This window comes from Fukomys damarensis, unplaced genomic scaffold (assembly GCF_012274545.1).
Source record: "Fukomys damarensis isolate Sample0158 unplaced genomic scaffold, DMR_v1.0_HiC HiC_scaffold_23, whole genome shotgun sequence".
Lineage (NCBI taxonomy): Eukaryota > Metazoa > Chordata > Mammalia > Rodentia > Bathyergidae > Fukomys > Fukomys damarensis.
This window is the reverse complement of record NW_022900935.1, coordinates 47,790,224-47,803,353: the sequence shown is the minus strand read 5'-3', so window position 1 is coordinate 47,803,353 and position 13,130 is coordinate 47,790,224. Positions and strand designations below refer to the sequence as shown.

Here is a 13,130-nt window from a genome sequence, read left to right as displayed (position 1 = left end):
ACTTTTAAAAATAAAAAACAAAACCCCTATGCATGGAAAAAAAAAGACTAGGTGTACATAAATAAAAACTTTAGTCATTGTAGCCTTTTTCTACCTACGTTTTCCAGGTTTTCTCTAAAATGCCACAAAGTGTTGTATTGCACTGGGGCTGCACGCCAGGTCACAGTAACCAAAACTCCAACTCCTGCCTCCCCTTCACTGCCCATTGCCCTGTGCCTACCTCTCCCATGCGAACAGGAATCTTTGGTGGGCTAGAGGAAGATTCACTGTTTTGTCACGTTCTCATATTCTCTGCTCCAGGGGACATTTATAGCAGTACCTTGATTAATGGGCTTAATCCCTTCCACAATTCTGGTTGCAAAACGGCTTGGATGCGAACCGAATCAAATTCAATGGTTGGCCCGGGATTTAGCTCAGTGGTTCCACCGCCTGCCTTGCTAGTGCAATAAAAAAAAAAAAAAAAAAAAACAGTGGTTGGGAATGATGTTGACTTTGTGGGGAAATTTGATTAGGTTGTTGTCCAATTTGATTTGCGACCAGAATCATGGAAAGAATTGAGTTCGTGAACTGAGGCACCACTGTAATTGTTAAGCACAGCGCTGAGTGTGTGGGCAGTCTGGGCCACAGATGTCTACCGAACAGTGTGCTCATTTCCTGTGGCTGCTGTGGCAAATGACAACAAATCTGGTGGCTGAAAACCACAGAAACACATTGACTCTTGGTTCTGGAGGCCAGAAGTCTGAAGTCTGTACAGTATCACAAAGCCCCCTGTGCAGCCTCTGGAGGAGAATCCGTTCCTTGCCTCTTCGGGCCTCTGGTGGCCGCGGGCAACCCTCGGCTTGTGGCTGCATCACACCAGCCTCTGTCTCCACCACCGTATCGACTTCTCCTGATCTCTGAGTGATCCCCTTGCCCTTGGTACATGTGATCAAAGGGTTGCCCTTAGGGCCCCTTAGGATGACAGGATAATCCCCCCACTTTGAGATCCTTCCCTTAGCCCCCACTTTGCATAAGGAGAAGTTCATAGATTTCAGGAACAGGGATGTAGATGTATTTGCAGGGCATGATTCAGTTTATTACAGTGGTCTTTAAGGGGGTAAACAAGGCAGGTCGACATCAGACCCCCACTGGTTCACGTTCCTGGCTGCCTCAGAGATGGCGGAGAAGAAAGCCTGAGCCATGCTGAGGAAGACTCCCAGGAGCCCACCTGTCCTGCCCAAACCCACTTCAGTGTCTGGGTCAAATCAGAAGTCAGAAGCAGGGCCAGGCCTGTGTTCAGAGGGAATGAGGGCTGAGGGTTTCAGCCAGATGTTCTTTTCTCTTTGCATCCTGGGCTTCCTGTTTTAAGAAGCCCCAGTGTGTGAGGAATATGGGACTTTGTATGAAGTAACCCCCCAAAAGCAACCATTTGCGTTTCAGAAAGCGTCTCTTATGCCAAAAGGATGCTTGTGTCAGTTTCGAGGTTCTTGGTTGCCTCGGCCTTGCCGCTGGCTTGCTGTGTGACCTTGAGCAGGCAGCTTTCCCTCCCTGTCAGCAGCGGAGAGCTCTGGAAGGTCTCCAGGGGGCTCTGCCAACACCATCGTGTAGACATTCCTTCTGCCGGTGTTTTCCGCTAGTCCTGTCTTTAAGAGGCCAGGGAAGGCTACTTAAAAGTGGTTCCGCAGAACCACGCCTCAGAATGTTAGCAGCTGCCACCACAGCCCCTAGCTTGCAGGTTGAGCTCCCCTATTTGGGCCCCTCAGAGAACACTTCCCTTGGGCCCAGCGGGGTCAGGAGTGAGACTGGGCACCTGACTTCATACCTAGGGGAGCTCAGAGGAGATTCCTAGAGGCCAGACGTGGGTCCTTGAAAAGCAAACCATGGTGGGCAGGTTTTTACCAGCTCTGCTAACTGTAGCCTATTACCTGTGTGTGGAAATACCACCCCTGTTGATTGCCTTGATGGTTCGCGCCTGCCTGCTCTCATCTTACTGGCCAGCAGGTGGCAGCACAGGAGCATGCGAGAGTCAGGGTTGCAGGGGGGAAAAAGGCGCAAGATGTTAAGAGCGCCAGGTAAACTTACAGGGACCGTGCTTCCTGGTTCTGCCGTGGCCCCCTACTCATTGCTTTACACCCACCCTCCACACCGTGCTGGGCACGGGAGGAGGAGAGCAAAGGAAGAGGACACCTGCTCCTCCATGAATTCTTTTGGGGATGATGACGTTGGGGGAAGCACTTTAGCAAAATGTAGCTGCTTATACACATGTAATGTTTCATACTCATTTAATCCTCTCGGCAAGCCCAAGTCTTAGTAGCCCATTTTACAGGGGGAGGAAACTGAGGTACTGATGAATGGTCACACTTGTTGGGTGTCACACGGCAAGTGAAAGTGACGGACTCTGAGCCGAGGTCTTGCGGACTTAGAATCCAACTGTGTTTCCTTCCTTAGCTGGGAGGTGCTTGGCGCTGAATCGCAGGCCCTCATTAGCAAGCAACGCTGGTACTTCTCAGTGAAGTTGGGGGTTAAACTTGGGGGAATGGAACAAGGGTGGGTGGGCCTAGAGTTTTCCTGAGAACTGGTCCTAGATGCTAGTCTGGGAGGTAAGAGACCAGACTTCCGCTCTATCTCTTCTGTTCTACGGCTGTGTGGCCTTGGGAAGACCCTGACCCTCTTTGGGCTTTCCTTTCCTTTCCTCATTCTATGAGTCCTTACTGTTGCTCGCTGCCTATGGAATCCGGAAGCTCCAGCATCAAACACTTTCATTGACTGAAAGAAATAAGGCTAAGACCCATGGCGTTCTTGCTGGGATTATGTGAGGCCATGGAGAGAGATGCTGGGTACCCGCGTGAAACCCAGCCCTTGCTGTGGTCTGGACCACCTGGAGCCCTGGGTGTGGCCTCAAGAAGTCTGTTCAGCCCTGGCCCCACCGTAGGTTTCACCTACTGCAGGCTGGACCCTCCAGGAAGCAGAAGGCTTCAGGGACACGCAAGCAAAGAAGTGGGGAACAGACTAGAGCGGGATGCGGTGAGTCCAGGATGCAGGCTCCACCAGCCCCAAAGAGTGCAAGCAAAGACCACCTGTTAGAGAAGCTGTGCTGGGTAGAAATGGCCAGGCCCTGGTGCCACTGTTGCTTGGCCTTTAGCGGTGCCTCGCTGTATCCCCATCCCCAAAAGTGTGAACAGTCTGGAAAGCAGAAGGGGACCCTAAAGGAGGCTGTCAGCTGGGTAGCGAATCCTCTCCTGGAGGGGGATCTGGGACTTGTCTGCTCACCAGGAAGAGGGGTGGGCCTTGACCACCTGCCCCCACGGGGCCAGGGAAGGCCTGGTAGGGAAGGGCTGGAACTGAGGGGAACAGGTCAGAGCCCTGTGTGTGTGCTCAAGGGGGTGTGTGCGTGTTCAGTGCAGGTACACTTGTATAGGTGTGAGTATGTGTGGTTGTGACCTCGTGCAAGCGTGGAACACATGTGCAAGTGGGCGTGTGCCTGTGCCTGTGTGTGTGGTGTGTGTGTGCTTATAAACACATGCAGCACCTTGTGTCCTAGCATTCAGGTGGGAGCTGCCAGCTCTGGGCACATCTGGCAGGAGACAGCTTGGTCCAGCCGAAGGGAGGCAGGGAGCACAGCTATAAGGAGACCTCTCGGGCAGGAGTGAGCGACTCCGGGCCACCGAGAACAGAAACAGTAGCAGCCACAGCAGCAGCACAAGATTTCTGGAGTCCTGACTCTGTGCCAGGAACAGGGCTCGGGTCTTTCCCCCAGGTTTAGTGTTTAACACAACCCCCTGGGGTGGGTAGTGTTATTATACCCATCGCACAGATAAGGACGTTCATTTATCCCACAGATGAATTGTTTAATTGTCTGCCATGTGCCAGGTCCAGTGGAAGATGAATTAAAAAAGCCTTAACCTCAGAGTCAGAACATTCTAGAATGCAGGGAGGGGTGAGGTTGGTTGTTGAGCTGGTGATGTTGACTCACTCCTAGGCCAGGCTGAGAGTGGCCAGTGGAGTGCAAGTGGGTCCATGGGAGGAGGAGGTACTAGGTGGTTCCCAGCCGGATGCGTGCAGCAGGGTGAGAGGGAGCAGCTGTCCCTGGCCAGCATTTTAGGCCCTAATCTCTTTCCTTTAACACCTGGCCTGGCTAAGACAAGAGAACAAGGCTGGACTCAGGTATTCAGCCTAGGGTGGAAAAATAAGTCCCTCGAATACACAGATGCCCGGTCCCACCGCAGGCCAGCAAATTAGGTGGTTTGGAGCCAGGAATGTGGTGCCATGGCAGCAGGTGTAGTCTACTCCCTCCCAGACCTGACAGGAAGGCAGTGCTGGGCACCTGGGGCTGAACATCTCAGGCTGCCAGCTTGACCCAAAGTCTTCACCCAAACCTGACTGTGGAATGCGCAGAACTGCTGTTGAGTGTCCTAAGCAGGGAAGAGAAAGGCCCCAGCCCTCCCTACACTTTTTCCTGGGCAGAGGAGCTCAGAGGGTGTAGGGGAGTATGAGGAACCCTAGATAGTTTTTCCTGTTCACACACAAAAGACAGTTGGATACCTGGGAATGTGGCTCGGGGGAGCTTTGGGCCGGAGGTTCAGGGTCATGGTCTCAGGGGAGATACCTTGAGGGGAGAGAGGTATACGGAGGTAGAAGGGAGGCCTGCCCGAGTGTGGGTCCGCTGAGGCTCGGGGAATGCTAGGCAGCTCTGGAGATAAGGAGGCTGCCCTCACAGGGGTTTCCCGACATTCGTGTGTCTGCTGCCCTCAGGAGGGGCCAAGTCTTAGGGGTCAGGACAATTTCCCAGTAAGAGGTAGAGTTTAAGCCCCCTGGGGACAGTCTGCACTGCTAGTACCCAGCATGCACTGGGTTATCACCCACCCAAGGCCAGGCTTTAGGACCCCTGGAGGTGCTCTAGTCTGCTGCCTGAGCTGCTGGGGAAGAGTCACCACAGAAGTCCAGGGTCCCCAGCCTTGATCTCCCTGGCAGGACTCTGAGTGAAAACAGAAGGGGCGTCCTACCCCACCAGACCCTCCCTGAGAATCCTCTCTTTGGAGGCTGGCATTGGCCCTATCACAGGGAGCTCTGGCTGGCATCCGCAGAGCCACCCCAACTTCAGATGTCTGGGACAGAGCCCCTCCAGGCTGCACACCATTCTCAGGCCTATGGGGTAGGGAGTCTGGGCTCTGTCCAGCACTTCCCCAGGGCTTGGCAGGAGGATAGCCTGGCACAGGTCATCCTTGACGCAGGTCAGCCGTGGGGAGGCTGCCTGGGCTGGGGGTGAGCCAGGGCCTGGGGTGGCCCCTCTGTCCAGGCCAGATGGCCAGTGGCTCCAGTGGGAGGGGCTGCCATCACCTCAGTCGGTGTCCTGGCCTGAGTGCCCTACTCTTTCTCATGGAGCTGGGCCTTCAGCTGCTATGAGCTGAGGGCTGCTCTTCCGTGGAGCGGGGCTTCAAGGCACCCATCTCCCACCTTCCTGCCTTGCTGCACCCTCACCCCACCTCGGGCCTACCCACACACCCAGTGCCTCACCTGCATTCTGGCCAAGGCCTTGCAGGACCCCAGTGAGTCTGTCTGAACATCTAGGATTTCCCTCGTGGTGTCCCCTTTCCTCTACAATTCAGGGTGGTCAGCTCCTCATTCTTTCATTCACTCCTCGAACAAACATAGACCCCAGAGCCTAAGACACACCAGGCCCCACCCATCCTTAGCCTTGAAACTGCACAGATGAAGCAGAGGGATGACACCTCTGCCTTCACACAGCTGAGTTCTCCTAGGGCGGGTAAGAAAAGCCAGAGGTGAGACAGACAGGGACACGACGAAGGGCAGGGTACTTCAGAAAGGGTCACAAGGAGGCTTCCCCGAGGAAGGACATCCGTCTGGGGTGGGAGGAGGAGACGCCAGGCCAGACTCTGGGAGTGTATTGCGGGCTTTGAGGAGAAAGAGGAGAGGCATAAGGGGACCTTGTGATGGGGAAGAGGGTGGGGGATCTCATGAGAGCTTGTGCTGGAAAAGGGGTGAGAGGGGAGGCCAGGCGGCACCCCAAGGCCTTGTAGGAGTTGAAGTTGACTCTCCCAGGCTTGTGCTAAGGTAGGGGGATAAACCTAGGTTACCTTTGTTTCAGCAAGTCCTACCCTTGGCGCATTGTGTCAATCACCCGCTGTAACCACTTCGTTCAACCTCCCCAAAACCCCGGGGTGGGTCCTACAGACAAGGAGGCCAAAGCACTGAGAGGATAGGTCACTTCTTCAGCACCCAAGTTGGTGTCGGAGCTGGGGTTTTGGATGAGTAGCCCTCTCCAGATCCCTAACCAGTGGAACATTTTGTCTCTTGGGATACGACTCTCTCCCACCTCCAACAGAGGTTCCTTCAGGAAGCTGTCTCTCACCCCAGAGTTTGTTTGCTCTGATGAAGCAACATCTTAACACAAGACCTAAGCCTGTAGTGACCTTAGGAGGCCATTTCTGCCTCATTTTGCAGATGAGGCCTGCAAAGAGGCTTCTGTTGCAGTCAGTGAGGCAGGTGTGGAAACTGCAGCTGAGGTTTCCGGTTCCCCCCAACCCCGTCCCAAGCTCTCCAGTTCCCCCCGTCCCCACTTTAAGACGATTCTCAGGGTGATTCTCGTCTGTCCTCTACTCCTACCCTTGCTGCAGTCAGGCAGGGGCCTTTCCAGTGCCTACCGCAAGCAGGTGCACACAGCAGGGGCAATGGGAATGTGCTAGGCTTGGTACTGTTATCTGGGCCTTCTGCAGAGAGGTTTAGCAAGAGGAGTGTGGCTGAGGCTTGAAGTATGCTGAGGAGTTTTCTAGCGAGCCAGAAACCATCTCTGGAGCGGGAGAGGCAGCATTCCAGCCAGAAGAAACAGCATGTGCAAAGACAGAGAGGACCTGGAGATACCAGAAAGCTTGGAGCAACTCTCAGGGACAACACAGACCCCTGTTCCATTTGGCCTGAGTATGGGCAGAGGATGGGCAACAAGGCTTGGGGTGGTATCAGGGATATGTTAGGGACTCCCTGCCAGACTACAGAATTGGGGCAATCAATGGCTTGAGGGGCTGGGCAAGTAGGGAGAGGGGGAATAGAGGCCCAGTGAGCTCTGCGAGCGATTCCTGACCTGGGTAAACTGGTACCAGTCGTATGCCTTCTCTCAGCCTGTTTCTCCTTTGCACAGTTTGGGAGTGGTACACATTTTTAGAGAGCCCCCTAGCTTTGCACAGACTTACTCTGTGGTTGCTGCCCTCTTACAATCCTAACAAGCAAAGAGGCTCCTCAACTAGGTACAGAGTTTCTCTAATGCCCCGATCTTTTTCAACACATATGGCTTTGCTCTGCAATGTCGTGCCAGCGCTTTCGCAGGCCCAGGTCACAGGGGCTGCGGTTCACAGGGGAGCCTGCGTCGACATGCTCTTCTTTACCTTCAAGCCCTTCCTCCTGTGGAGTCCTATCCAGGGTAGGCTGGCATCCTGGGCCTGGGCCTGAGCATGGATGTGGCCCAGCTCTGAGGGTGGTGGAATCAGTGGGATCAACAAGGCCACCGGCCGGCATCAGTGGCCTCAGATCCTCCGCAGCCCTGGAGGAGGCAGAAGACAGGTCATCAGGATCCAGGTTGGCATTGCTCCAGCCCTCCGAGTTCTCACTGTGGCCCTCCTGACTGGTGGCTTCATTTTCAGATAAGGTGGCCACGTCGACTGTGTCTTCCCCAGAGCTGCTGTCCAAGTCCCCTGCCCTTTGGTCAGCGGCCCACTCAGACTCACTGGCTATGCCCTCCTGTCTCTGCTTGGAGCAACTCTCAGGGACAACACAGACCCCTGCCACAGGCTGAGCTGGCACCTGAGGTCTGCTCTGGCCAGTCCAGAAGAGGGTGAGCTCTTGGCGGCGGGCAGCCACAGCCAGACTGGTGAGCAGGGTACTGGACACTAAGTAGAGCAGGGCAGGCTGGCCCATCTCCATGACAGTCATGGCCAAGAAGGTGACCATCAGGCCCACGGCGTAGGCTATGGTGCAGGCTACAAAGTAGACCTGATGCGAGCGGATGTGCACGTCAAAGCGGTGACAGTAGACAACCAGGAAGCCAGGGACCACGATATCACCAAAGCCGAGGATGGAGAAGGGCTGGTCACATGGCGTCAAGGCAGAGGCACGCAGCCGGGGCACTTTGAGCATCATGGGCAGCCTCTCGTGGCTCGAGGAATCTGCCGGGCCTGAGGCAACCTCCAGCATCATGCTCTTGCCAGTCTTGGTGAAGAGGGGCGTGATGAACACAAAGAAGACATCAGAGGCCAGCAGTGTCAGCAGGAAGCAAGTGCAGTTCTTGAGTGTGGGCAGCCGCACTCGCTGCAGGACAAAGATGCAGTAAGCCACGCCCAGCGTGTCCTGCAGAAGCCATGCCCAGCGGTCCTCATTGCGGTAGGTGACCCAGAGGAGAGTTACCAGGGTGCACAGGCCCGCTAGCAGCAGCTGGGGCAGCTGCAGGTAGGCCCAGTGGCCAGGGAGGGGCCGCTGGTATCCCCGCAATGGCAGGTGTTGCGTGAGGGGAACCAGGCAACTGTAGAGGCCTGTGCTGGCACCCAGGCCAAAGATCCCAATCATGACGTAGACAAAGTAGTCGTAGAAGAAGTAGAGCAGGACCACGATGGAGAAGGACATAGTGACTGCGGCACCTGCAGTGGCCACTGTGAAGTCCACTGGACAGTCTTCATTGCCTTTGTCCTCGGGGACCCCTGCGGATCCCTCGGCTGCCACGGCCCGTGGCTCATGGTGACCATCAGGCCCCCCTCCTCCTCGTCGGGCCCGTCGCCGCTGCAGCCAAGCAGCCTCCATCGTGCCAGCCCAGTAGCCACCCACGGCCACGGTGCCCACAGCCAGGATGAAGATGACAACCAGGTTGTAGTCGATGACGGGCTCTGGGGGCGCATACATGGCCACACGCACAGTGGCGGCCCCGTGTGTGTGCCTGAGGATGTCCAGCATGTCTGTGTAGCGAAGCACAGCCACAGGGATGGTGAGGTCCGGCAGGGGCTGGTGCAGGTCCGGGGACACCGAGGTGGTATCGCAACACTGCTGGTCACCGAGCCGGCTCACGATGAGCAGCCCATGGGCTCCTTGGCCCTGAGCCAGCCAGCCCTTGTCGTAGAAGCTGCAGTTGCCCCTCATGGCCATGGCAGTGGTGTGGCGGAGGGACTGTGGTCTGGAGAAGCTGGTCTGGGCCTTGTGGAAGGGGTCCTCGCCTGGGCACCAAGATACCTTGGTGCCGTCGTATAGGGGCAGGAGTGGGGCATGGCGCAGTTCCCGGGGCAGGGTGACATAGTCAGAGCTGAACAGGATGCAGTAGTCTTTGCTCCAGGCCCCTGACACCACATGGATCACACCGTGCTCCCCCTGGGCCGCGGGGCTTCCAAGGAGGAGCGAGGCCACCAGGAGGAGGGAACCCAGGCTCGCCATCTCCCTCAGCCGCCTGCTGTGTCATCCCAAGGGGGAGCTGCCCGCCAGAGCCCAACTCTCTTCCCTGGGGTGGGTGTGGCCCATTGTTACAGAGCAGCTCTCTATCCGGGAGACCAGGGCCACACCCACTGAGTCATAAAGCTGGGTTGGTCCCAGCCAAGGCAGTGCTATGGGACACAGGGTCAATTTTATGATCAGGGTCCTCAACCTTGGCCCAGGTAGAGAGGTAATCTGGGTCCCATTCTGCCCAGGCCCCTGTGGGGACGAGACCAGGTGATCCGAAGTGAGGTGTGAGGGGATGGGACTGAGGGTGCCAGCTGGGATTCTGGACCAACGTTGCCCCTTACCCACTGGGTGACCCAGGAAGGTCACCTCTCCTCTTTGGGCTTGTTTCTCTATCTGCAAAAGGCAGGGCCATTAGGCCGGTAAATTTCCAGGCTCCTGGATCTATGCACTCAATGAGGAGTGCTTTTATTAAGCACTTACTAAGTGCCAAGTATTTTATCTACATTCACTAGATCCCTGCAAGAAGGGATTATTATAGTCACCTAGCCCAGGGTGCAAGCTTTCCTTCAAAATTGGCCCCCCTATCTACCTGGAACATGACCAAAATTCATCTCCAGCCTCCTCTGAGTTATGGATGCCACAGGGCCTATTGGCCATACCACCCTGAATGTACCTGATGTCATCCAATCTCAGAAGCTAAGCAGGATTGGGTCTGGTTAGTATTTGGATGGGATGGCCACAGGACCAGGTTCCTGCCAAGACAATGTCCTAAGAGTGAGGAGAAGGGAAGGAAGCTGGGTCCCTGGGTCTGCATGGAACAGTCAGCTGGGCAGGGAGAGAGAGAGAGAGAGAGAGAGAGAGTTGATCTTTTACATGCCATCAGCTTGCTGTGGCCTCTTTGTTATAGCAGCTTAACCTCTCCCTGATGTGCCCGTGGTCTAGAGGAGTAAAACTGAGGCTGAGAGAAGCACAAACTGACCCAGCTAAGAAGGGCCCCTGGAACCAAAAGGTAGGAGGCTTGGAGGTTGGAAAAAACTCTCTGGCTCTGATGTCCCACACTGTCCTTCCTTCTGTCTCTCACTAGCTGGCGATCAACTCCCTCTCCATCTGGTGAGGAGCTCTGCCGCCAGCTGCCACACCACGCCCTAGTGCCCCACCGTGTGCAGGGACTCTGTTTCTGAGTGGGAGCTCTTCTCCCTGGGGCCCTGGCCCAGAGCTCATGGTATGATGTGGCCCAGCCAGAGAATCTCAGTGCAGGCTCCTGCCTCCATCCCTACAGCCCCACCCCCCCAGCCAAGGCCTCCTAGCTGGGCTGCTCTGTCCTCTGCCCCAAGGCCTCCTGATGGTATGGAACAGGCTCTTGTCATTCAGACGTTGGCTGCAATGTCATCTCCATCACTGCTTCCAGAAAAGCCCAGCCTCCTCCTCATGTCACTATTGCAGCTCAGGTTTTACTTTTCCTTTCCTTTTTTCTTTTTGTACTGGGGCTTGAACCTAGGGCCTTCACCCTGAGCCACATCTCCAGCCCTTTTATATCTTTATTTTTGAGACAGGGTCTTGCTAAGTCCACGTGTTGCCCAGACTTGACTCAAACTTTTGATCCTCCTGCCTCAGCCTCCCTGAGTGCTGAGATTACAGGTGTGCACCCCCGTGCCTGGCCATGGTTTACTTTCTTCATAGCTCTGGTCCTAGGCTTAGGTTTTTGCTTACTCATGTGTTTGCCTCTTGGTTTTCTGGCTTGCACTGGGGGAGCATAATCTCTGTAAGGACAAAGATCTTGCCTGTCCGACTCACTGCTCTTGGCTTCTGGGATAAAAAGCAATGCTCATAAAATACGTGTGATGTGTGAGAGTGATCTGATTTATAATCAAAAGGACTGAGGTGCAGATGCAAGGCAGTTGTCTTCGTCACTTTCTCATCACTGGAACGCAGCAATCCTCAGCACCCACAGCTCGAAGGAGGAGAGGTTTATGTTGCCTCATGGTTCAGCCCATGCTCATCTGGCTCTCAGGTGGGATGGCAGGACAGAGGGACACAGCAGAGGAGAAACTGCTCATGTCAGGGTGGAGGTGAAATAAATGGGGAAGGGTGGAGCCAGCGGGGAGACAGATCCTCTCAAGCCACGCCTGGGAGGCCTGCCCACCTCCTAACACCGAGCCTGCAAAAGGGGCCCCGTTATTCAGTCACATTTCCCAAGCCCCACCCCTTATTTCAGGAGATGTTGGGGAGTCGCCTGGGTATAACCCATGGCACAGTTAAGGGTCTTTTCCAAGGTGAACCTTCAGTGGCAGAAACCAATTTCAAACCCAGGCTCTTGGGTGGTGGAGTTTCAGGTTCACTGTCAGACTGCTGCCTCGAGACGGTGTGGGCGATGATGACTGGGCTGGGAGAGGGGTTCATTGAGAAGGTCAGTGAAAGACCAAGATATACCATGTGGAGGTACAAGGTCCCAGTGATAGATGCAACCGTATTGTTTGCTTTAGCTGTACCAATAGACTTAATGGGGGAAGAAGTCGGTGAAAGAAAACAGCCACTGTTGGATGTGGTGGTACAGGCGGGCCTGTGATTCCAGCTATTTGGGAGGCCAAGGCTGGAGGCTGGAGACTCTGAGACCAGCCTGGGTAGTTTAGCGAGACCCTGTCTCAAAATAGAAAATAAAAAAGGGCTGAGAATGTCGCTTATAGTACAGCACCCCTGGGTTCACTAGGGTGAACCGTATCCCAACTGGTGCCCTGATCCGAAAAAGAGAACAAAATACAAAGACACAGGGGGCAGGGAGAGGCTGAAAATCATTAAATTCTCTTACTTGTTTTGCACATTCCTTGGTCTGCCTTAAGTTATCACAAACCAGTTGCTTAAAACAACAGAAATTTATTCTCTCATAGCTCTGGAGGGCAAAGGTCTGTCATGCCCTGAATGTTTGTGTCCCCATCAAAATTCATGTGTAAGGCCGGGAATATAGCTCAGTGGTTCCACTGCCTGCCTCACAAGTGAAAGGTCCCAAGTTTAATTCCCCATACAAATAAATAAATAAGTCAGGAGGAGCCTTCTCCATGGGATTAGCAACCTTCTAGAAGAGATAAGAGAGGTGAGCTCTCAGCCTTGGGAGGTGACAAAGTATTCAACTGAATTTTTTCCTAAGAAATATTTCTCCTTTTGGTGCCCCCTTGCAAGTCAAGAATCAAGTTCTCTCCAGGAACTGAACCCCCATCACCGTGATCTTGGTCTTTCCAGCCTCCCCTGAGAACTAAATATCAGTTGTTCAAGCCACCCAGTCTATGTATTTATCCAAAACAAAATCCAAAATCAAGGTTTGTCAGCAGAGCCACACTCCCTTTGAGAGACTGAGTAGACCCCTTTGCTGGTAGTGGCTAAACCTCTTACCACCTTCTTGCTTTCAGCTGTGTCCCTCCAATCTCAACCTGCATCACTTGGCATTCTCCCTGTCTTTGTATCTCTTCTCTTTTTATGATAAGGGCGCCAGTCAGGATAACTTAGGGTTCACCCTAATGATCTCATCTTAACTTGATTCCACCTGCAAAGACCCTATTTCTAAATAAGGTCACATTCACAGGCTATGAGAGTTGGGGCTACACATCTTTTAGAGGACACAGTTCCACCCACAACACATTCTATTTTAATCCCCAAAGAGCAAAAATAGTCACCGATCTTCCTTAAGGCCTCTCCTATTATGTATGAATCTTTTTTTTTCCCAATGCTGG

General features: G+C 54.3%; 1 protein-coding gene across 1 annotated transcript; it reads right to left on the bottom strand.

The window, feature by feature from the left end:
* Positions 1 to 6,893: 6,893 nt before the first annotated feature.
* Sppl2c (signal peptide peptidase like 2C) lies at positions 6,894 to 9,472 on the bottom strand. Its single transcript, XM_010637461.3, has one exon. It carries the CDS (start codon positions 9,400 to 9,402, stop codon positions 7,270 to 7,272), a length of 2,133 nt encoding a protein of 710 aa, XP_010635763.2. The 5' UTR covers positions 9,403 to 9,472; the 3' UTR covers positions 6,894 to 7,269.
* Positions 9,473 to 13,130: the final 3,658 nt, after the last annotated feature.